At 44.9% G+C, this 25953-nt stretch overlaps 1 protein-coding gene across 1 annotated transcript in view; it reads right to left on the bottom strand.

The window, feature by feature from the left end:
- SMARCC1 (SWI/SNF related, matrix associated, actin dependent regulator of chromatin subfamily c member 1) overlaps window positions 1-25953 on the bottom strand; it is a 164302-nt gene that overhangs the window by 9162 nt on the left and 129187 nt on the right. The window contains exons 25-26 of the mRNA XM_040628898.1: window positions 19286-19420; window positions 8791-9052 (exon numbers count right to left, since the gene is read on the bottom strand). Of these exons, the coding sequence (XP_040484832.1) occupies window positions 8791-9052; window positions 19286-19420 (397 nt within the window). The remainder of the gene's footprint in view (window positions 1-8790; window positions 9053-19285; window positions 19421-25953) is intronic.

Here is a 25953-nt window from a genome sequence, read left to right as displayed (position 1 = left end):
GGGTGACCTGCCCCCCCCAATCAGATATGCGGGACATGTTCTAATACTCAGAACCTGTAAACGCAACCATACTTGAAAAAAAGGTCTTTGTTGATGTGATTAAGTTAAGGATCTTGAGATGAGGAGATCATCCTGGATTATCTTGGTGGGCCCTAAATCCAATGACAAGTGTCCTTATAAGAGACACATGGCTGCCGCCAGTCACCAGAGGCTGGAGGACACAAGGAATAGACTATCCCCAAGAACCCCAGAAGAGAGCAGGTCTGGCTAATGAACGTCTAGCTCCCAGAACCGAGAGAACACGTCTGTTGTTTTAGTCACCAAGTCTGTGAAGGGAGAAGACGTAAAGGCGGAGTAACTCGCCAGTGTCATTAAGTGTAAAGGGGAGCCCAGATCAGACTTGGGTACCACGGCTCCAGACACAGTGCTTGTAACCACAGTGTACCCTGTGGCTGAGGGTCTGGAGGAAGGGGGTCCACAGGCTGTGTGATGCAAACCCTGCTGCCACTGAAATGATGGGTCACTGCTTTGACCCACACCCAGCTCCAGAGAGAAACAATTCTCCACCAGCAGCTCAGTGTGGGAGTTCCAGCAGGGAAATGAGCTATTCAAGAAATAATCAGGCAAAGAGGAGAATCAGTTGCAGATCGACACAGAGCCGTGAGGTGACGCCTATCCAACAGGCACTGGGCTAAGCCTAAAGGCTCTTGCTGGCAGGGCCCAGTGGTGCCATTTCCAAAGCTACCTGCTCAGTGGCAGTGGCCTGTTTACCTATTTCCCTATATTTTTATGGCAACAAGCTGTGACAGGGTAGCTTTAGGGTTTTCCAAGGCCGTAAGCCCAACAGCTGCAAGAAACTTCTTTTTCTCGCTATAAATCCCGAAGCCTTCTGAAAACCAAAGTTTTCCCACCTTCCTGTCCTCACAGGGCAATAAAGCCACTGGGACACAGGTGTGCAGGGTAGGAGAGAACAGTGGCTCCTTAGGAGAGGTGGCAGCAAAAAGGAAGAGCTAGAGAAAGAACAGATTACTTCTGCTTTTATCAGACTGCACACAGATAAACACTTCTCAGGACAGCAATGAGCTCTAAGAGTGGGCGATGTCCCTGTGCCATCCGGAGGTTACTGCTGTCACACACTATACGACTCACAATGCTGGGTATCTAGGGCAGTGGATTTAGGGAACAGATAGCGGGAAGACAGGGATACTGTTCTGAGCCAGGGCCTGCCATTTGCCAGGCAATGACAGTCATTTCACTGAATCCTCTAAGTTGTTAGGTAGATTGTGAGACAGAAAGAGCCCAGTTTCAAGATAAGGAAACGAAGTCTCAGAGGGACTGGGTAATTTGGCCCGTAAGTTCCCAAGGAGCAGAGACAGTTGAGGTTCAAACCCAGGTCTGTCTGCCCCCGAGGCTCATTCTCTTTTCCTTAACACCTACACCACCTTGTCTTGAAGGAGCAGCTCTCTCCTTGGAAAAGCGGACTTTTAAGGATCAAATCTGAAATGGGGCAGAATTTAAGAGGACTGGAGAGAAGACAATCAATTTCTTGCAATACAAACTCTGTCTTTTGAAATCTAAACATTCCTGTGTTTTGTTTTTTTTTCTGGTGTCCGACAAAGGTCTCACCACTTTTACAAGGATGACAATGTCTGAAGGCATCGCCATGACCTCGTACTAAACATGAAGAAAGCCACAGGAGCAGACCTTACCGAACAAAATGAAGGGTGTGTTTGTATGTTTTGCCAGTTAAAAAAAAAAATTCAGGTGTCTCCTTCCCTGGTAGAAAGAGAGGTGAGAGGGAGAAAGAGACGAGACACGGCTTCAAAACAGTAGCATCAAAGCAAAAACTGGTGGGAGTTTGACCTACATACAAGCTTAAAAAAAAAAAAAAACCAAAAACCCAGCAGGCATCTGAAGCCTGAAAAATGGAAAGGTTTGCTAAAATTAGGTTTAGCCTAGTGGAAAAATCCCTCACACTCTCTCAGGTTTATTAGATCTTTTACTAAAGCATTACGCCCATCATGCCTGGTGGAATATCATTTGAGGATTTTTATTTTTTGGGATGGGAGAGGCAGGTGGGAAAAGAACATGAAACTAGGAAAGGGAACTTGTGAATTTCCAATCTTGGGCACATTTCATCACTCCCTTTTCTAACTGTCCACAGCACATCCTCTGGCTGAGTGCCCCGGAGAACGGAAATAACACAATCAGGGCCAAGAGAGGGGAAGCCCAGGCTCCTCAGGGACTGCTCCTCCTGCAGCAGCTTCCAGGGGGCACCCACGACAGACGCTCTTTGTTGAAGACTGGGCCCTCACTGTTCTCTTTGTGAGGGTAACCTGCTAAGCCGGAAAGAGGCTCAGCAGCCTCGTTATCACATGATGCAAGCAGGACCAAAGGCACTGCAGATAATAAAAACCTGGCTTTTCCCTTTCTGGCGTGGGGCTGTGAGGCCAGGGAGTGGGTGGGGAAGGGATGACTGGATGGAATCCCTTCCTGAGCATGGTTTCCCACGGGTAGAGAGTTGTGTAAGTGGGTCGAACTTAGGGGCTTAAAAGCCAAGTGACTAATGCCTTGGTTGAAATTTCCTTAAACAACCAACATTTTACCAACTCTGTTGGTAATGTTTAGCATTAAAACATCATCTTTACCATGTCTGAGTTCTCATCAATTCAGATCAATTCTTATCCTGGTTCTTTTAGGCACTTCTAAAAATCCTTCTATTATTAACCACAAGGACCCCATAAAGGTATCCAAACCATGGCCTTTTCCTTCTGCTTTTCACACAGAGGCTTCCCCAAGACAGGCAGCTCATTCCAGAGCCAGGAAACTCCAAAGCGCCTCATTTACTATAAATCCCCAGCGGAGGGCAGAGCTTATGCTGTACTCACACACTAGATTTTTGTCATTTCCTTTGGACTCAACTCATGATAGGTTGTGTTCCTGTAAGAACGGGCCGAGGCCCTTGGGAGTGCTGATATTAAACACCCCCAGCCATCTGGGCTCAGGTAAGCAGCACAGTCAAGAGCACCTCAGGAAGCAGCAGCAGCCGTGACCCAGGCCACTCTCCTTGGTCCCCCACGTGTTGTCATGGCTACCACAGGGCAGGGAGCGCTCAAAGGGTACTCTGCGTGTGCTCAAGAACCGGCCGCTATCACGACTGTTCACCTCGTGCCATATGGAATGGCAGTTTCACAGGGAGAACTCGGAAGGCTTGAGTCAAGAAATCACAGTTTTCCAATTTATGTGTAAAGATGAAATGCAGTGGCGCTTACTCTACCAAGACGAGCGAAATCTAAGGGTGGTACAAAGACGGCCGCGGCCACCCCCAGTCCTCCATTTGCTCACTGCACACCGGAAATACACTGCTACAGAGACTCCCTTCGCTTTTCTCTCTGGGAGCTAACAGACCAACGTGGGACACCTTGTCAGAGACAGGAACAAAACAAAACCTACACAAAGCTGGACTTCCCAGGTTAGGAGCAGGACCAAGTAATAAGCGCCAAGGAAGAGTGAGAACGGCATAAAGACAGTACTCTCTACACAACATTCTAAGTATCTGAAGGAATTAAGGAGTGGTAGAGGAGGACAGGTGTTGGTTTCTACCAGCCGCTCTGGGGCCCACGCTCAGGTGCTGGACAGCCTGGCAGATTCATGACACTGAGCCGCTATTTTAATGGGCTCTACACTAACTGATGGACAGTTTTGTGGAGAAAAGATTACGTGGGATCGATCTACGTAATTATACAAACCCTAAGTAAGAGAACTGGACAAATTAACCACCCAGTGATAAATCAGTCTTGACCTTCTCGCCACTTCCCCAACCTTGCTGGCTTTTCAGAGGCTGATTTCCCCTTCCTTCACACACCATAAATTCTGGACAAATACCAAAAGCTAGCCAACTGACAGAGAATTATCCTCAGCTCCTAACATAAATGCTGTGGCCTGTAAACCTTTCTAGGACTTAGGAAACAACTGTTGGAAGGACCAAACTCAAAGTTCTTAATGGACACCGTAGCAAACCAGAGACTGAAGTCAAACTTCACCTAAAACACTACCCACTTCCTCACCTGCTTGGCTTTGAAAGGCTCCTTTAGCTGATCACCAGAATATGGCACCCTAGGCTCACCTGTTAACAACCAGCTCTTTCCAAACTGGTGATATTAAGGCAACTTTTAACTAGTGGGTTCAATTTATTCTTGTTCTTAATTTTACTAACACACTTGATTTAATTTTACATTTGAACTCCAAAGCACCCCCACAAAAGGGGCAATTAGGAAAAATGATTACCAGGAGCTGCTAGAACTCTCCCAGATTGCAAGGATATAAATCCATATGACCATTCTGGAACAATCTTGGCAGCATCTACTAATGTGAACATACACATATCCTATGACCTGTTCTAGGAACTTTGGGGCACACACAACAGAAATGTACACTTATGTCCATTGTTGGTGGGAATGCAAGTTGGTGTAGCCACTCTGGAATAAAGTATGGAAGCTCCTCAAAAAGTTCAAAATAGAGCTACCCTACGGCCCAGCAATTGCACTACTAGGGATTTCCCCTGAAGATACAAATGTAGTGATCTGAAGGGGCACCTACACACCAATGTTTATAGCAGCAATGCCCACAATAGCCGAAGTATGGAAAGAGCCCAGATGTCCATCGACAGATGAATGGATAAAGAAGATATGGTACATATACCATACATATGGAATATTACTCAGCCATCAAAAAATTGAAATCCTGCCATTTGCAATGACGTGGAAGGAACTAGAAGGTATTAGCTAAATGAAATAAGTCAATCAGACAAAAACAATTATCATATGATCTCATATATGGAATTTAAGAAACAAAACAGAGGATCATAGGGGAAGAGAGAAAAAATAAGACAAAATCAGAGAGGGAGACAAACCGTAAGAGATTCTTCATCACAGGAAACAAACTGAGGGTTGCTGGAGGGGAGGGGGGCGAAGGGATGGGGTAACTGGGTGATGGACATTAAGGAAGGCACATGATGTAACAAGCACTGGGTATTATATAAGACTGATGAATCACAGACCTGTACCCCTGAAACTAATACTACATTATATGTTAATTAATTGAATTGAAATTTAAAAATACATTAAAAAATGTATACCTGTGTCTATCAAAAGACATGTGCACAAGCATGTTCACAGTAGCATTTACCACCTGTAATAACCAAAACCTGGACACTAATCAAATGTCCTTCAACAGGAGGAAAGACTAATAAGCTGGGGTACAGCCCCGCAACGGACCACATAGAGCAAACACGAGAAACAAATCTGCAACCACGGACAACGACGTGGATGTAGCCCATGTACCAGGTGTTGAGTAAACAGGACAGAAACAAAAACCACTGCGTGATTCCCTCTAGATAACGTTCAAAACCAGCCCAACTAGTCGCTGCTGTTACAAACCAGGACAGCTGTGGCCCCCGGGGAAAAAGGCGGTAGAGAGGAGGCGAGCGGGGACTTCTGGGGGGTGGCTGCACAGGTATATTCTCTTTGTTTAAACTCGCTAAATACTCATGATTTGTACCTTTTTTCATATGCACATATTTAATAAAAAACTTTAAGAAAAAAGATGATCTCGTCATAGATTTTAGTCTCTTCATACACGCAATGATCCTTTTCTTCAAAATTCTTTGAAGAAAAGCTTATTTCTGTGAGAAAGTAAAATGAGAAAAACACCCTATGTCTGTTCTAGAGGCTATTTTTATGAACTCTTGTTTCTTTGGCACGGTCTCCCTAAGAGAATAGCTGTATCTGAATCTGCCCTAAGTCCCTTCTTAGTCCGGGGTCACGCGGCAGTATCGTGGGATCACTTTGGAATCAGATGGAGCCCCGCACATATCCTGGCTCCGTCAGGCAGCAAGGCCGTGCGGTCCCCGCCACACATACGATCTTCAACTGGAAAGTGAGGACACTGAGAAGTGAGCGGCACGAGGTGGGTGACTGGCCCAACATGCAGACTTGTCCTCACCAGGATGTAGCTCAGGGAGACAGGCTAAAGCATCTCTCCTCCCATCTTTCACAAGCTAAATGCAGATGTTGGAGCTCCTCGGGAGCTCTCCGTGAGCAGTTACTACAGATGGTGATGCTTACCACCACCAGAACCAAGCACCAAGGAGCCACAGGGAACTTCCCCCCTTAAACATTTATCCCTGTAGTTTGAGGAATAAATTTTAAAAGTAAGCACTGTTTCTGAAAAATCACTTTGTGATCTTTACTCTGTTAAACATTTGTGTATTTTGAAAGCTTAATTTTGAAGAAAACTCCATCTCATACAGAGCATTTAAGATCCGTTCAAGCAGACAGAAAAGACTGAGGGAGAAAGAATCCTACGTTGTGAGCAGGGGGACTCCCAAGACTATATCTACAGACATCACTTAGATCAAGTGGCGAGTCCGATGGCAGCCAGCAATTCCACAGCTGTAATTTAACAGTCGTGTGTGTGAAATGAATGCTTCCCAATCGAAGTCAACCTAGCCCGTTTTGGTTTGTGAACTAAAATAAAAGATCCACATTGGGGCGCCTGGGTGGCGCAGTCGTTAAGCGTCTGCTTTCGGCTCAGGGCGTGATCGCAGCATTCTGGGATCAAGCCCCATATCGGGCTTCTTCACTGGGAGCCTGCTTCTTCCTCTCCCACTCCCCCTGCTTGTGTTCCCTCTCTCGCTGGCTGTCTCCCTCTGTCAAATAAATAAATAAAATCTTTTAAAAAAATAAATAAATAAAATAAAAGATCCACATTGATGATATGAGTTGTCAGATCACAGTTTTTTTCAGTCATAGCTTTCTCGAGCTAACATGCCCGGCTATTTCCATGAGCAGATTTAGAAAATCTGCCATTTGAGGCAGTCAGGCTAGCTGTTATTGGTCATGTTGGGGCCTTCCCTGGCTCGCAAGGGTCTCCCAATATTACCTTAGTTCATTTCTACATGCCTTGGCCAGAGAATTTGCATTCCATCCCAAGAAGCACAAACTTGGGCTCTGCTAAACACCTGGCACATCACAACAGAGTAATTATGAAAATCTTACAGGATGAGTGTTAATAGAGCCGTGTCATACACAGCATGTCGCTCTCTATGAAGGAAAGGAACATGGCAGGGAGAAAAGCTGAAATTAAAGGTATGTTTTAGGTTTTCATGATGCTGGTGGGTAGTTTTTGTTTGTTTGGGGAAGGTAGTTAAGTTTGAAAGGACTGTGAGATCAACTTTCAAGGTGGTTAAAGTGTGGTGCATAGTTGCCAGCCTGAAAGGGCTCCCGTGAACTAAAGGTAGGACAATCTGAGCATCAAAAACAGTAATGTCCATAACAGACTGAAATACATAAAATATACAAAATTACATAAATTCACAATACTAAAAACATACACACACCGGAGAACCGCCCCCCCCCCCCTTACTGGTCACCTCTGGTGAAGACGGTGGTTAGGAACCCATTATTCAGGTAACCAATAAAGAGAAAGGATGAAGCCTTTATTCAGTAAAGGAACTGTAAGGAACTCATTTTCAGGATAAGTGATTGATCAAGGTTTCTTTGTTCTTTGTTTTTTAAATAATAAAGAATCACTGCTAATAAAATGAAGAACAGAAATAAATGCAGAAGGAAAAATCAACGGAGACATCTCACCATTTTGCAAGGCTTGATGAAAGAGCTGATCTAGAAGCGATTCTCAAAGGCAGGTAAAACCTCTGATGAAGTCTGTTGGGAAACTCTTGAATGGATGGGTCATCCTAACAACAGATGATCAGCCTAGAACCGCTGGCCAACCTTCATGTCACCAAGAGAGACAACTGACATTACAGTAAAAGCCAGCTTCCAAAAAGTGAACCTGAACCTGGTAAAACACCCAGAGCAAGCCTCTGGTTTATGGAAGATGTGTGGGGGAGGGACGTGGGGAGAAGAATATGAGAAATGACACCATGCACCTTCTGGGCACATTTCAGCATAGTCACAGGTGCAAAACCCTCATTTCTTCCACATATGAACCGCATTTAAAAAAAAAAAAAAAAGGAGGGGAGGTGAACTGTTTACACATTAAGACAGATTTAAGAGAACTATCAGCAAATGCAATGTGTGGACCTTATCTGAACACCGATTCAAACAAATGAAGCATCCAAGAACACTTAATTGATAGTTAACTAGGAATTATGGTTACTTTTGCTGGGTGTGATAACAGTAGTTATGTTAAAGAATAAGATTTCTCAGATCTTGGTTAGAGATATACCTTAAAGTCTACCTCCTGCCCCAGAGTGAGGAAGAAGAAACAAAATATCGGTAGTTCTGAAGCATACGTACAAGAGGTAATACGGGGGGATTCTTACACTATTCGCTCTACTTTTGCCCACGGTAGATTTCTCCAACAAAAAGTGAAAACTAGCAGGGAATTGCTGGGTGTGGAAGCTGGGTCATAGGAGTTCACGGCATTATTATTTTTGTGCATGTCTATCTTTAAAAATGCCTGTAAGTTTAAAAAAAAAAAAAAAAGAGTAGACAACCCAAGGATGAATTTTTAAGGAACTCTGGGATGTATGGGCCACTTGGAGGCTGACCGACCCAAAGAAAGGCATCACACCAGGAACAGAACATGGCAAACATTATGTGGTGATGGTTATGCAACCAGGTCTCACTTGCCTACAATTCCCTAGCTGAAAATCGGTATCTTACACAGTCCTAGGCCCGAATCACCGAGGGTGTGGTTAGCTCCTCTGATGCTGTGCCACAGGGATGACCACAGCCTCATCCATGAGCAGAGCCTGCCTCTCACCTGGCTGGGGTGGATGAGGTGGTGGCATCTGGTGGTGCATCAGAGGGTAGGGAGGGGGCTGCTGATGAGGCATCATGCCGGGGTGCCCTGCTGCTCCAAGTGGCGCCAGGCCAGGTCCTCCAGAATGCTGGTGTGCCTGCTGCGGGTTCTGCCCATGCTGCTGCTGTTCCATTTGCTGTCGGGCTCGCAATTCGGCATATTTCAGCTGTTCCATGTGGAAGTTCTGGCGTTCTGTAAGCAACTGCTGCCTCTGTTGTTCTAACTGTCAAGAAAAGGAAGGGGAAGAGAGATGACACAAAGAGAGGGTCTTAGGAGTGGATGACACACAGGACATCAACCTGATGCCTGAACTCCCTATCCCACCTCACGTACACAGCCACCTCCAACATCTGTGGTGAGGAATGGCATTATTTCTTGAGTAGCGTATTTCCACTTGGACACCCGTTACCAAGGTCAAGGTCTTTTCTGTGTTATGCACAAGGTCTGCCTTTCCTGTAACCTTCACCCAGTGGGGTTATTGCTCTCCGGGCTCATTCAGTACACACGGAATCCTGTCTGGCAGGCCTTCAGATATGTAAAAATAGATTTCATGACTGCCAGGTAATACAAACCTCTCCTCTCCTCTTCATAGTCCCTCAACGGATAAAATTTCAAGTCCACGCAACTTTCCCAGGTGCTCTCTTCTGGATGTGATCCTTTGGTTACTATTTTAGAACTGACACAGAGTTAAATGCTCTGGATGAGTGGACGTGGCCTTAGCTGCAAATACCCACATTTTTCTATGTGGAGCTTTGGCAGTGCCATCGCAAATCTTGGCTTTCAAGTACCCAAAATTATACTGGGTGACACATTCACAGAATATTTTAGGTGCCTAAATAAAGATGTGCATGAATCTTGGTCTGAAGAATATAAGTATTTCAATATTCAAGATAATCTTTCTGGGACCCAAATTAAACTAAAGAGAAATAAGCTATTATACGTGCCAGGAAATCCAGAAATCATATGCCTGAGAATAGTTCAGAGGATGAAGCCCACCTTAAATGCTATCAAAATTAATTTAATTCAGTCCTGAAAGAGAAAATCACCTTGAATATGAAGGAAAATAAACATGCAGATTTCGGAGGGAAGAAGCGTACAGATCATAAGGAGGGTTAACAGATCTATTTATTTCCAATAATGTTCGAGCCCACCATTTCCAACGGCAAGATCCGAGTCACTGGGAGACATTTTTAGAACTTTTCTGTCCGAGACGGCAGACAGAAGCCACAAATGGCTCCTGAGCACTTGAAATGTGGCTAATCTGAAGTGGAATGTGTTGTAAGTATAAAACACACACTGAGTTCTGAGGACTTAGCATGAAAAAAATGTATTCTTCATCTTGATTACATGTTCAAATAATATTCTGTACATACTGAATAAACGTTACAATTTCACCTTTTACATGTGGCTACTAGAAAATTTTAAATCACATAGGTGGCTCACACTGTATTTCTGTTGGATAGCACTCTTCCAAGGCATTCGACATACTAAAAAAAGGTAACATTTTAGCTTTCAGGAGCAGCCAGTTGTACAGATAAATACTATATACTATCATCAGTAAAAACTGGTTGGAATATGCATGAAGAGTTAGCCTAAGAATATGGGCTCTCAGCAGAGGGCTGTCTGAGGAGAAGACCCTGTGGAACCAAGTGAGAAGCACTTCTGGTTATCAGGAGTAGCAACCAGGGAGTGGCCATGGACGGACGGGGCGCAGGAGGACAGGCCACTGACTGAAGAGGGACGAGAACAGGCATGACCAGGTGAGGAGGAGGGGGAATGGAGAGAATAGATGGTAAAGTTTATGTCCCAGGCAGGTTAGCTGGCTGCGGGGAGTCTCCTAGGGAGAAGGAGATCTTCTGAAACAAATGATTTTGTGAGAGCGGTTGAGGGTCATCAGGAGGGAGTGCGGCAGGGTGCTGCTACGGTCCTGACAGACTGGTCTGGGCTCTTCATTTTCTAGGGAGGGTGACCTGAAGAGGTTAAAGCCCGGCCCGGTGTTCCTCCTTGTTTGTATAATGAGCAGGGAACTGCAAGATGTAAAAAGCAAGAGAGTCCTCAGGAAGTCCAGCTCTGCAAGACATTTAATCAGTCAGTAAGAGGCACTGATAAAAAAGGAAGCTAAAAATTCTGACTACAGGTCCTAGGAATCGCTTTCTTCTATTCTTTCTAGGAAATTCAGGACTTTGCTGAGGTTAGACATAAAAGGTTGCCAGAAAAGGACATCTTATCTATGTTCTTGTCAAACCATTATTGGTCTGGATGGTTTGGCTGAAGTCCCGCAGTTATGTAAGAACTATAATTTAGGTCAAGATCTGTTCTGTAAAGAAGCTGATCTGTTCCTGGAAGGGATTTTGTGTCTCTGAAGGGAAATTTTAGTCTCTACGTTACCTCTCTCAGTGGTTTGGTTTTGTTTTTAAACCAAACCAGTCCTTCTTTGAGAGCTGACCTCTCAAGGTATTAACCACAGAAAGAAAAATTTGCCCAATTTTCCATGTCTACAAATGTACTAACTTTAATTATTCTATTTTTTCCTGAGCTTCACTTGTCATTTCAAAACATGGAAGGTAATTAAAAGAAAGTAATTAGAAGAATTAAAATAGATGAGTGATTAAACACACACACACATTCCTGAAAGAGAACCCAGTTAAACCAAAGCTCCAGTGTGGGCTGAAAAGGTGCTGTGGGGTGAGCGCAGTGCCCAAGCAGCAAGCAGCAAGCGTGGCTCCAGGAGGGCAGCACACGAAGCAGAGCTTATGGCCACATCTTGGCCTCATCAAGCAATAGACATACATCTCTTGTTGTGGATACCTCATTGTTACTGAGTTCAACTGAAGACTGCATTCATTTTTTGACAATCAGACATAATGTAAATTGGCAGTTTTTGAGGAGAGTTCGACAGTATTGAGCAAATTTTAAATGCATGAAACCAGTGATTCTACATCTGGGAATCTGTCCTAGAAAACTGTATATATGTGTGTCTGAGGACAGCCATTAAAGTGCTGTTTTTGATGTATAGTTGTCTGAAATACACTGAGGAAAAAAAGCAAGTTGCTGCAATATTTATTACACAATCCTAATTAAATTTAAAAAAAAGCCACCTTGTATTCACATACACACACACATTATATACACAATGAAAATGTCCTATCAGACACCAAACTATTAGGTGATTATTCCTAGAAATGAAACTGAGGATAAGAGAGACTTTTCAATTTATTCATTTCTTTATTGAAAAAATTTTCATCACACATAATATTTTTGTCAAAAAACAAACCGCTAGGGAGCCTGGGTGGCTCAGTCGGTTAAGCATCTGCCTTCAGCTCAGGTCATGACCCCAGGGTCCTGGGATGAAGTCCTGCATCAGGCTCCCTGCTCAGCAGGGAGTCTGCTTCTCCCTCTGCCCCTCCCCACTGCTTGCGCTCTCTCTAATAGATAAAATCTTTAAAAACACACACACACACACACACTAAAAATCAAAACCAAACAAAAAACCCAACACTAAAAGCATGCAAGCCATGTGCTATAGATAGCTTGATTTTCTCCTCTCCGCCTTCCATTTCCGAGAACTGTGGACAAAGTCCCAACAGCTAAAGTGAACAGCGTATGTACATTCACGTAGATAGAATGTTAATGAATCTGTCCATTTTCTCTCATGGCTCCAATCTGGCTCTAGGGCAGCCGGTTTCACACAAAGCTGCCTGTAGCCCAGCTCTGAAGACACATCCCCCCACCGCTTTCAAACCCTGCCTTCCTCTCCCCCCTCAGTGCTGCACTGTGTACCCACCGGACAGAAGAACCCAAGTGCAACTGGAGCACAACAGAGCACTTTTCTGCACCAAGGCACCAAACGCAGACACAGCTGCAACATGCCGCCGAAGCTCACACAAAGCTCTTCTCCCAGCTTCACGGGCACAAAGCAGGGAGGGCGGGAAAGAGGAAAAGGTGGGGGCCGCACAAGTCCATCTACACTGCCAGGGGCTAAGGTATCAGCCGCGGCCTGAAGCCTCTGACTACTTGGCCTCAGAACTAAGTAAATAATCACACATCTTCCTTGGCAATGTTTGGTGTCAATGACCAGACATCCATTTACAAAAAAACCAAGTCCCAACTAGACCTATTCATTCCTTCTTACCCCTGTGGAAACGAGAACACCACAACCGTGTCCTGTGGCTTCCCCATGTGCGTCTGGAGGTGAAACCCAAAGGGGCAGGCACACATCGTGGTGACCGGTCACTCTGTCCTGTTGCCTTGTGCCTGCCTCCTGAGGCCAGGCATTTCTGGTTCGGAACTAAACCTACAACTGGATACAGCTTTCTTCATCTCAGCTAAAACTACTCGTGATGTAATGTGCACGTCTAACAAGAGGTTCCGTTACAAGACAGGCAGCACAGAGATGCGTTACCCCAAATACAGAGAACACCAAGTGCATTGGCTTCTCCTGGGTCAGTAAGAAATTCACCTTCTGGCTTTTTGTTCTTCCTTCCCTCATTTGTCATAAAGTACAACAAACTTCCCTAAACCTGCATCCTGTGTGATGAGATCCTATTATCCAGAACTTGACCACTTCTCTTCGCTTGCTCGGCCACCACCCTGGTCCAGGCCACCGTCACCTCATGTGGGCTATTTTAACGGCCTTGCCACCAGACTCTCCTTTTTCGAGCCTTGCTGCTTTGTCATTTCCTCTCTACAACACAGCCGCCACACAGATCCCTGGGGAACTATAAGCAAGACCATGCCAGCTCTCTGCATTTACTATTTTTATGGACTGCATAAAATAGGCTCTGTAGTTTTTCCACACTATCAGAGTAAAATGAAAAGCCTCTGGATGGCTTACAGGGACTTCCGTGATTAGGTCATCAAATCTCTGACTTTATCCTCTCACCTCCTCCTCATTTGTGCTCCAGCCCAACCACCTACTCCTCAGTGCCCCAACACGCTCCTGCCTCAGAGCCTCTGCGCTGGTTCTAGGCCTCAGAAGCACGTGTCTGTCCGTCTCTCGGTAAGGCCTACTCAGCCGATACCACCGTCAAGTGCAATCTCTCCCTTGACCCTCCCCACCTCCCCTCCCCAGCCTGTAACATACAGTTCAGTACATACACACACCGCATAGAACATCTCCTAACGCCCTTCGTTGATTATTTCAAGCTCTACCAAGGCAAAGAGTTTGGTGGGGTTTTATCCACCACTGTACCCCAGTGCCATACGCATGCCTAGAACAAAGTAGGTGCTGCTTGGGTATCTGTGGAACGAACAAATTACCTTAAACTTACATCACCTGTGTGGCAAAAGCCATCAGCTCTGGGCTGGCTGACTCTTCAGTCTCCTCGGAAATCATGTCCTTCTCTTCATATTCGGGATTTAGGCCTTCTTAATAGCTCGGATCAGCCCCTCCTCCACTAGGAAGCTCTCCTTGATAATCTCGGCCAACCACGGCCCCCTCTCCTTTGGATTTCCATTGCCCCACTGCCTCGTAGGAGGTGGTGTCTCTGCATCTCAATGTCTCACGCACCCTCTAGCCTCCTTGAGGACTGGCTCTAGGATTCCCACAATGTCTCTCTTTACCGAACGTATTCAGTTCTACACCTAGCCAAACGACCTCCAGAAATTCAGAGAGCATTTGGTCTACCAGATCAGCTCACAGATCCATCCCATCATGGGCATCAAATTATTATTTTTTTAATTCAAATGGGAATGCTTTAGACAGGGCCCCCCAGTTCTCTCCAGGTGGCTCAAGTCCCCAGCACAACCCATGCCTGAAACCTGCTCTCTCTTTTTTTTTTTTAAAGATTTTATTTATTTATTTGACAGAGATAGAGATAGCCAGCGAGAGAGGGAACACAAGCAGGGGGAGTGGGAGAGGAAGAAGCAGGCTCATAGCGGAGGAGCCTGATGTGGGGCTCGATCCCATAACGCCGGGATCACGCCCTGAGCCGAAGGCAGACGCTTAACCGCTGTGCCACCCAGGCGCCCCTGAAACCTGCTCTCTTGACCGATGTGTGCTATCCACCTGGCATGGAAGGCTGCTCAGGTGGGATGACCCTCTGAGTTATGGTCCCAGCACAAGCTCAGCATCCTCACCCGAACTAGAGTCAATACTTTATCCTGTCATTTCCTCGATGGGCTCTGTGCATTTCGTAACTGCCTTTATCTAATACCAGCACTTCATGAGAGAGAGCTGTTAACGGTACCTACTGAGCTCTAATTATAGTTGTATGGATAGTATCTATAAAAGATTCAGATTTATATCCTTTGTTCTTAATTTCTACATACCTAAAGACTCAAGAGAACTGATTTTAAGTCATTAGAGAAAAAAAGAAAGTTCATATCTCTTTTTTTTTTTTTTTTAAAGTAGGCTCTACACTCAGTGTGGAGCCCAAGAAGGGGCTTGAACTCACAACCATGAGATCAAGACCTGACCTGAGATCAAAAGTCGGATGCTTAACCAGCTGAGCCACCTAGGTGCTCCTATATCTGATTCCTAAAGTCTAAGAAAAGACTTTGACATCTATTGCTATATAAATAAAACCAAATGTTTAATTCAAAAAAAGTATGTCCTGGAGCTATTGCCTGTAGGTAAAGAAGTACACCTTAAAGTGAACCGAGGCAGGGGCAGCTGGGTGGCTGAGTCGTTAAGCGTCCGCCTTCGGCTCAGGTCATGATCTGAGAGTCCTGGGATCAGCCCCGCACTGGCCCCCTGCTCAGCTGGGAGTCTGCTTCTCCTTCTGCCTCTGCCCCTCCCTTGACCAGCTCGTGTTCTCTCTCAAAAAAATAAAATACAGGGGTGCCTGGGTGGCACAGCGGTTAAGCGTCTGCCTTCGGCTCAGGGCGTGATCCCGGCGTTATGGGATCGAGCCCCACATCAGGCTCCTCTGCTGGGAGCCTGCTTCTTCCTCTCCCACTCCCCCTGCCTGTGTTCCCTCTCTCGCTCGCCGTGTCTCTCTCTCTCTGTCAAATAAATAAATAAAATCTTAAAAAAAATAAAATAAAATAAAATAAAATAAAATAAACTAAATCTTTAAAAAATAAAGTGAACTGAGGCAACGTGGTAGGCAGAGAAGCACCAGGTGGTGATGAACTGAACACCTACTATGTGTTCGAGGCACTGTGCCAGGCACACGCCACACTGCTCTCATTTAACTCCCTCAATAGTCCCGTGTGGAAATCACTGGTTAGCAAAGTGGCCATGGCTTTGCCTGCCCACAGGGAAGGACAGGATAGTAGTGCCTGGTGGAGAAAAAAGAGTTATATGGTCACTGTGCACAACATGAATGGGAGACATTTTGAATTTTGCAGAACTCTCTGGTTCTGAGAACGAGTCCCCAAGCTGGCTTCCACACTCCCACTTCTTGGTATTTACACCTTCCACCTCCCTGAACCATGTCTACCTCGCAACCCGGTCCCAGAGCCAGAGTTGGTCTGGTGACTGAGAGAACACAGTAGAAATGAAGGAGTGGGACTTTGAAGTTTAGGTTACATGCAACAGTGTGGCTTCCATTCTGGGTGCTCGCTCATGTTCTTGCTCTTTTTAATCACTCACCCTGAGGGACCCCCTTCATGAACGGCACCCCAGAAAGGCTCGTGTGGTAGGAGCAGAAGCCCCTGCCAACAACCCCAGGAGTAAGTTGGGAGGCGGGAGCTCCAGCCCTGCTGAACCTTAGGGAGCCAGCAACCTCGCAAGACCCCGCTCCTGAGCCGCCCGGCCAAGGTGCCTGGCTCCCAACTCCCAGAAACCACGTGAGACCTGGTTTTCTGTTTGCAGTCACGAAGCTTTAGGGTCCTTATTTCCATAGCAGTGAACAACTAACACAGCTGTGTTACTGACAGTCAGTGGCTAGGGCTTGGGACTACCCCATACAAAGGATTTTCCTGCCCCAAATGCTGACTGAGAAGGCAGGCTGACCGCCAAAGGATTTGAGCAGAGCACCTGATGGGAAGAGAGTCGGCAGAACAGCGTTCCCAACATTTTCAGTTGTGCTGTTTTATCCAGAGACTAGCCTCTAAAATGTTTTATGTGCTTTGATTAGAATTCAACAACAAAAAAGATTCAAATAAGAAAATCACAGTGCAGTTCTGTAATTTGAGATAATAACTGTTACAAATCCACAGCACAAGGGAAATTCTGAAGGGCTAAGAGGAGTGCAGCCATTACACTCGGCCCCTGGGTGTCCAGGACTCGGAGCGAGAACTGGAGAGGGGCAGGGGGTGTGCTGATCTAGGTGACAGTTTCACTGGGGGTTTCAAAGAGTGGGGGATCCCCAGGTTCAACCTCTGAAGAGAGAGTGACTTAGAGCTGAGAAAAGAGGCCCTTGAGAATGCAGACAGTGTTCTCTAAGTGCACAGAGTGCTGCCAATCTTCCAGGCTCATCCATCGGTGCTGCTTTATGAACGACAGCAGGGCATCTGGCTGCCAGTGGCTACGACCCAATCATCACATGAATCCTGCATGTGCCAATAATCCACTATATCATAACCCTGTTACCCTGAGTCCACTAAAAACATCCATAAATGACAAAAGGGCAGCTTAAGAGGATACAATAAACACAAAGAGTCATTCCTCCACGCTCCGGCTCACCTAGCAGAAGTATTCTCCAGCACCCTCTCCCACCTCCCGTTCTCCAGGTATGCCTCCTTTCTGCTCCCAAAAGAGCACTGAACACACTGCGCCATCATTTGTTTGCCTGACTCTCTTCCCCATTTGACTAAAGGGTGGACTCCCCTCTTCCACTTCTCTAGCTTCCGACATGGATGCCGGCACACATGCATTCAAGAGTCACTGACGCAAGAGCCCATGACGTGCCAGTTCTGTGTTTACAAAGACACTCGGTCAAGTCCGTGCTCACAGGGCATATACCCCTGTATGGGAGACGGATACGTGAATCCGCAACCACGACACAGTGTAAGTGCTGTCAGGCTGCCACCGCAGCAGATGGGGTGGGCAGGTCACCTGGAGGGGCAGGGCTGAGGGATGCAGGGCTGGGGAAGAGGACCTTGCTGGCAGAGGAGCACAGAGAACAAGGCCAGAGGGAAGCCTGAATGAGGCGTGGTGTGGCCAGTACACAGGGGGTGATGGAGAGGAGACTGGGGTGGCCAGCAGCTCGCAGGGAAGGAGAGGGCCAGTGATGTGAGACACGCTTACAGGGTTAGGGACCTGCGGGTGGGCTGGGGAAGGGTGTGGGTCAAGAGTTACTGAAGCAGCCTCGCCGTCCTCCAGGGCCAGGATGCCTGCCAAAGTGGAAGAGGTGGTCTCAGGACAAAATGAAAGTGGGCTGTTGGTGCCAGTTATTGGGCTACTCATCCTGAGGAATCTGCCAGAGGATGTGATTGGACTGACCACTAAGAAACAGCTAAATAAATACAAAAAGTCCTTAAAATTAGAACTCCTCTGGGATCGTTTAATTTTAAGGCTCTACCATTTAGATACCAGGATCTCATATACAGATTAAAAAGTCAAAATAATCAGAGAGAAGAAGTCCTACCTAAATCCTCAAATTCAGTTCATTGCTTAGAAAATTACCAATTCCTGGGGCACCTGAGTGGCTTAGTTGGTTAAGCGTCTGCCTTTGGCTTGGGTCATGATCCCAGGGTCCTGGAATCAAGCCCTTCTTCAGGCTCCCTGCTCAGTGGCGAGTCTGCTTCTCCCTCTGCCTCTGACCCTCCCCCAGCTTGCACGCTCTCTCTCTTAAATAAATAAAATCTTAATTAAAAAAAAAAAAAAGAAAGAAAGAAAAGTTACCAATCCTTCTTTTCATCAACTCATTAAAAAAACTTCTCCAAAAATTACCTTGAATGACAAACTGCTCCCCTGCCTCTATGTTTCTTACTTTTTGTTGCTTCCTTCTTCAGGTTTGGCCTTTTTCATAATTCTCTTGACCCTGTTTGGGCCACATCCTTCTCACAAGTGTCTGCCCCCACCTATGCTGAGCTCAGCAAGAGCCTATCTCCACCTGCCCTCCACCATGCAGGGAAGGGGAGGAAGACTGAGAGTCCAAGGCTGGACCAGAGGAGGGTTTGGTTAAAAGGGGTCACAGAAACAAGGCTCCCAACTCAAGAGGAGATTAACTCCTACTTTCTGATATTTGTATTGAAGAAGACAGGAAATCAAGAAAATTCTTGAATCAGACAATGGGTCTGTATGAATTCTACTCTAGTGGTAACAAGTAGAACATAAAAGAAGTCTAAGATCTAACTTTTGTAGAGGGAAGAATTTTACACCATCAAGCATGTGGAAAGCTGAGAAGTATAAAAGCTGAAGTTTAAATCATTAGTTTTAGAATGAGAACAGATTTCCTTCTATTCATCATCAGTGACTGACTGACAATCCCTTTGAACGGGCAGAGCAAACACCGGAAAAAGGACCAACAGAGTAGACTGCCATTCATTTTATCTAACTTGTAGTTTATGAAAGGTGGTCAGCATTTAATGGTCAGAAAGCCACCATAAACGTCCCTTTACTTACAGCCTCCTTCTCTCTGTCCATGATAGTTTCCAGCTCCTCAAAATGTCGAAGTTTGATCTCCAGTTTCTTCATTTGTGTCTCAACCAGCAGGGCCACCAGAGACTTGATCTTTCTCTCTTCCACGGCAGCCAGGTGCTAAGTGTAAAAGATCATTCAAATTATTTAGGTAAATATTTGTTTAAAATAGAGCAACAAAATGCTGAAGTTGCTATTCAAAGTAAGGATTATAGAATTAAGAACGGTGCCCTAGGGATGCCTGGGTGGCTCAGTCGGTTGAGCATCTGCCTTTGGCTCCGGTCATGATCCCGGGATCCTGGGATCAAGTCCTGCATCATGCTCCTTGCTCAGCAAGAAGCCTGCTTCTCCCTCTGCCTGCTGCTTCCCATTGCTTGTGCACTCCCTCTGACAAATAAATAAAACCTTAAAAAAAAAAAAAAAATGGTGCCCTGGGGCGCCTGGGTGGCTCAGTCGTTAAGCGTCTGCCTTTGGCTCAGGGCGTGATCCCAGCATTCTGGGATCGAGTCCCACATCAGGCTCCTCTGCTGGGAGCCTGCTTCTTCCTCTCCCACTCCCCCTGCTTGTCTCTCTCTCACTGGCTGTCTCTCTCATTGGCTGTCTCTGTGTCAAACAAATAAATAAAATCTTTAAAAAAAAAAAAAAATGGTGCCCTAAATGCCCCCTCTCTATGTCTCTACCAAATACTTACTTCAATTTAAAATAACTACTGCTGAATTTCTGGTCCTTATAGGTATAAATAACCCTTTCAAAGGGTTAAAAAAAAAACCATAAACCCTCCCATGGTAAACAACTCCTCTCAAAAAGGGCCCACCAGGAAGGGGCAATTTAATCAGGACACTGATGGGCAAAGAGGAGGACACAAGCAGCCTGGGTACACCTCCCCATCCGCGACCCACTTACCTCGCACCCTCTACTCTAAGCCTTCCCTCACTATCCTTCCCTCCTTAGGAACTGTCCAGGGACAGCTAAGCAGTAGCTTCCCCCTCTCCCCCCGCACCCAACACTCAGATGTAAAGCCTCTGCTTTCTCTCTAATGAGTGGAACTGTGAGTGGAAAGGAGGAGGTGAACAATATCCCACCCCTAAGTTTGAGGACAGGATCTGGAGCAAGAGAAACAAATATAGTACAGGACAAGGAGTTACTCTGGAAGAATGTGCTACTCGTCTGCCACAGGATGCATGATGAGCCCTATTCACACTTCTTGCCTATTCAGCAGCACACAGAGGAAGGCACCACATTACACAGAGAAGATGAGGGGCCCATATTTCACCGTGACTACCTGCACCTGGCCAGCGGTCAATCCANTCCCTACACACCATCCAAGAGCTGCGCCAACCAACTCCGAACACCATTCACTTTCGCTGTATCTGCTGAATTTATGTGCTCACCTTTCTTCTACACAAGTGAGAAGTAACATGGAGCAGCTGTCTAATCGATCTCTGTTTCATAGAGAATCTAGAAGGAGCTAACATGCAGGAGGCATTTAACGTAGGCTTTTGGGAGCTAACTTAATAGACAACACTTAAATGAGAGTCTTATTTTTCACTCTTTTATGTTAGAAATGCGGTTCTACACCATAGAGATCCATCTACAGGAAGATGCAGAAGTATAAGCAAAAGGTGACAGTGAGCATGTTTTATGAACGAACCTACAGCCGTTCACGTGTCTGCCACCCTAACCACACTTTGAACTATAGATCGGTAACAAGTTTAAATAAAGATGACATGATCCTAGGCCTGCTATCCTTGTACAGTGTTATGCCATTTGTATTTCTGAATAAGAAATGTAGCACAACAGAAAATCAGAAGTTTATAAGAAGGCATCACGTGAGAAGCAGGTCTCCCTTCACATGTTATTGCCTCGCCACCAGTAACCCCACCTTTGGAGAAGACTCATGTTATCAGTTCCCAGATCTATTTCTAAGAGAACAGAACTTACAGACTCTGATGGCTTTGGCAGAAAATGTGCTATTTTTTTGAGAATTACCCAGGAAGCTGGGGACATCCCCATGTACTATTAGAGCAACACACCAAAATATTTCTTCTCAAAACTGAAGATCAAGAGTTTTCGAACAGAAAGGACCACCAAGTAACAAGAAATTGAAAAAATACGCAGCAAGGAACAACTCTGGAAATCTAAGACCACGAAACAGAGTGAAATCCTACAAGTTTCCAGAAAGGCAAACAAATAAAAAAGTAGGTTATAAACAAAAATTCAGACTGTATCAGGCTTTTCTCAAAAACAAAACTAGGTTTTTGAAAACAATGGTAAAATACCTTTTAAATTCTGAGGGATAACACATTTCAATTTAGAATTTCAAGTACAGCAACTTACACGAATTAAGTGTGCGCACAGGATAAAGACGTATCTGAAATCAAGGACTCAAAAAGTTTACTTTCGGGGCTCCTGGGTGGCTCAGTCGGTTAAGTGCCTGCCATTGGCTTAGGTCATGATCTCAAGGTCCTGGGATGGAGTCCTCTCCCTCTCCCTCTCCTCCTTGCTTGTGCTCTCTCTCCCAAAATAAATGAATAAAATCTTAAAAAAAAAAAAAGTTTAATTCCTACATCTGCTATTGAAGGATATGGTGCAGTTAATTCAGTGTAAAGCCAGAAAAAGACAAAGACATGAGATCCAGAAGTCACAGACTCAACCTAAGAAAGAAGCCCCTAAGTCCACAGGGGGTCATCAACAGGCCAAAGCAAACAGAAATGAGACTGGCAAGATGTTGATAACCAAAGCTGGTGGTGGACACACAGAGGGTCATTATACTATTTTGTCTCTTTCTATATATATTCTAATAGTTCTATAATAAAGTTTAAAAGGGGGTGGGTGGGTCAACAGCTGGTGCCATGACAACCGGATATCCAAAGGCAAAGCAGTGAATTTGGACCCTGTCTCATATCACATACAAAAATTAACTCAGTAGGTCGAAGATCTACAGGTAAGAGCTAACATTAAAAAATTCTGAGAAGGGGGGCACCTGGGTAGCTCAGCTCGTTAAGGCTCTGACTCTTGGTTTCGCCTTAGGTCATGATCTCCGGGGCGTGAGATCGAGCCCTGCACTGAGCTCTGTGCTAAGCATGGAACCTGCTTAAGATTCATTCTCTCAATCTGCCCTTCCCACTCATGTGCTCTCTCGAGGAAAAAAAAAAAAATTCTGAGGAGAAAAAACAGGAGTAAATCTAAATGATCTTGGGGGTAAAGTAAAAGATTTCTCAGATGTGACACCAAAAGCCTAAGTGACAAAAGACTGAGAGGTTGGACTTCATCAACATTAAAAACATCTCTGCCTCAAAAGACCTCATCAAGAAGGTGAAAACACAGCTCATAGACTGTGAGAAAATATTTGCAAATCATATGTGTGATGAGAGATTTGTGTCCAGTGTATAAGAACGCTTGCAACCCATGCCTATGGATGAATTGATGCTGGCAGAGATGGGGGAGGGTACCTCAAATACAGGCTGGTCACCATCTCAGACACTTGGCAAATTTTGAAGATGCAGAGGATGGGAAAGCTAAAGAGTTGGGTTCAAGGAAAGACAGAAATTCCTGCAAACTCCCTTTTGAAGTGCTAAAGATTACTTCGAAATCCCAACCTAAGTTCTGCACAGTCACAGCCAAGGATCAGGGGTAGTCCTGGAGGCCAAGGACCAAACTTGCCACCTAGCTTCGAGGCAGCCCCCGCCCCTTCTCAGGTCTGTTAACACCACAGAGGAAAGCTGAATCGTACAGACAGAATACATCATCACCTGGGGCATCTAAATGTTATGTATATATAAAATACTTTTTTCTTTTTATTCGGAGAATCTAAATTTTTATACATGGCATTCAATCAAAGCAGCAGATCTACAGTTGGCATGACACTGGACTTCGCAGGCAGGAACATTAGAATATGTTAAGATTCCTCACTACATGTAAGAAAATGTAGGCAAATATGGATAAAAAGAGAATTTCAGGGGCGCCTGGGTGGCGCAGTCACTGAGCGTCTGCCTTCGGCTCAGGGCGTGATCCCAGCCTTCTGGGATCGAGCCCCACATCAGGCTCCTCCGCTAGGAGCCTACTTCTTCCTCTCCCTCTCTCCCTGCTTGTGTTCCCTCTCTCGCTGGCTGTCTATCTCTGTCGAATAAATAATAAACAAAATCTTAAAAAAAAATGGAGACTGTCCTTTCTCCATGGTATGTTTAAAAAAAAAGAGCGAGAATTTCAATATATTTAGAATTTATATGAAAATTAATATGCACCTGATTGAAATTATGATTAAAATATATGATAACTGAAACAGTAACTCAAAGATTAGGTTTAAAAGCAGAAGATTCGACTAATGAACTGAAAGATAGGTCAATAGAAAATATTCAAACTGCACCAGAGAGAAAAAGAATGAAAACAACAACAACAAACCCACAACCAAGCTAAGAGACATGAGAAACAGGCAAACGGCATAAGATTTCTGTAGATGGGATCACAGGAGAGGACAGAAAATGAGGTAGCAGTAACACAGGAGACACTCAAAGAACACGAGTCTGAGCTGTGAAAGCCCACTTATACATGTCTTTTCTCTTCCTTATGATTTTCGTAACACTTTCTTTTCCCTAGCCTACTTTATTATAAGAATACAGTTTATGATACATAGAACGTACAACATAGTATTAACTGTGTATATTATCGGTAAGTCTCCTGGTCAACGGCAGGCTATTAGTTCAGTTTTGGGGGAGGCAAATTTATATGCTGGTTTTTGACTGTGGGGAGCCTAAGCCCCGCGTTGTTCAATTGTCAACTGTATTCAACAAGGGAGGAGGTGAGAATTTCCCAAAACAGATGAAACCGATCAACATAGAGATTCAAGCTTAGCAAACCCCAAGGAGAGAAAATACAACAACAAAAATCATATCAAGGTACACTACAGAGTACTAAAACCAAAAAGATAATCTGAAAAGTATTTAAAAAAAAAAAAAAAGAGGGGCGCCTAGGTGGCACAGTGGTTGAGCGTCTGCCTTCGGCTCAGGACGTGATCCCAGCGTTATGGGATCGAGCCCCACATCAGCCTCCTCCGCTATGAGCCTGCTTCTTCCTCTCCCACTCCCCCTGCTTGTGTTCCCTCTCTCGCTGGCTGTCTCTGTCTCTGTCAAATAAATAAATAAAATCTTTAAAAAAAAAAAAAAAGAAAAAGAAAGGACACAGCATCTTCATTCACCCCCAATGGCATAACAATGTGGCTTACAGCTGGTTTACTAATAGCTACAGTGGACAGTGGAATAGGCCATTCTTTTAAGTATTGAAAGAAAATAACCATAACCTTGAATTCTATATCCACTGAGACTACATTTCATAAAGGAAGGTGAAATCAAGACCTTTTAAGAGAAACAACAGAGAAGTCATTGCCGGTAGGCCTGCACAGAACGAAGTTCTCAAGAGTTCTTAGAACAGGAGGAAAGTAACTTATTTCATCAAAAAACAAAAACAAAAACAACACTGCAGTGGAGAAAGGAAGTGAGAAGCAGTGGACAGGGGAAAAGCAGTAAGGTTCTCCCATTACTGAAGAAGTGGTAAGAACACTTTGGATTAAACTACAACAACTCAAGGATGCATCCTAAAATCACTAGAAACAACACGGAAAGCATAACAGAAGTTGATGGAATCAACAAGATCATAGAGGAGAAAACAGAATAAAAAATACTAGACTAAAAAGAAGACGTTATCATTGGAGGAAACTGGTGAACAGTCCACAGGACTGTTCCGTGATACCAAGTTCTGCCACTTCTGGGAACCAGTTATTTTATTTTAAAGATTTTATTTATTTGAGAGAGAGAAAGAGCACGAGTATGGGGGAGGAGCATAGGGAGAAGGACACACAGACTCCCCGCTGAGCAGGAAGCCCGACGTGGGATTCAATCCCAAGATGCCTGGATCATAACCTGAGCGGAAGTCAGACGCTTAACCGAATGAGCCAGGCGCTCCCAAACCACAGTTACTTTCAAACAAAAAGTGGGAAGGAAAAAAAAAAAAAAAAGCTTGTTCAAGGCTACACAACTATCATGTGGCAGAAAAGGGATTAAAAACCTGGTTAAAAACTCTTCAATGTGACATGACATACAAGGTGTGAGGTAGGAGAGGTACTGTACAGGTGGCTGTCTAGGCAAAGGTGATTTTGCTACTTTATGTATCAAGTGTGGTTTAATTATGCTGAGAATTTAAACTGGACCAGTGTTAGCCCTTACTCAGATATTTAGAATGTGCTTTAACAGTTCCCTATGCATTCCCCGTGTCTCCTTTTATAGTAAGAATTTTCTGCCAAGCCAACCCCTGTCCATTACTTCTTTCCCGATAGGCCGCATCACATAGAGGTCAATAAAACGCAGGAGAGGGCAGGCAGAGTGCTTCCTGCCTGTACAGGAATACCTTGGAGATAATGCAGGTTCAGTTCCACACCACCCAATAAAACCAGTAACGAAACAAAGCAAATCAATTTTTTGGTTTCCCCAGCGCATATAAAAGTTATGTTGACATTACCGTGTAAAGTCTATTAAGTATGCAATAGCATTATGCCTCAAAAAAATGTATATACCTTAATTAAAAAATGCTTTGTGGCTAAAAAGTACTAACCACCATCTGGCCTTTCAGCAAGTGGCAATCACTGATCACGTATCACCGTA

Source organism: Ursus maritimus, unplaced genomic scaffold (assembly GCF_017311325.1).
Source record: "Ursus maritimus isolate PB19 unplaced genomic scaffold, ASM1731132v1 scaffold_14, whole genome shotgun sequence".
In the NCBI taxonomy this organism is placed as follows: Eukaryota; Metazoa; Chordata; class Mammalia; order Carnivora; family Ursidae; genus Ursus; species Ursus maritimus.
This window is presented reverse-complemented; position numbering and strand designations above follow the sequence as displayed.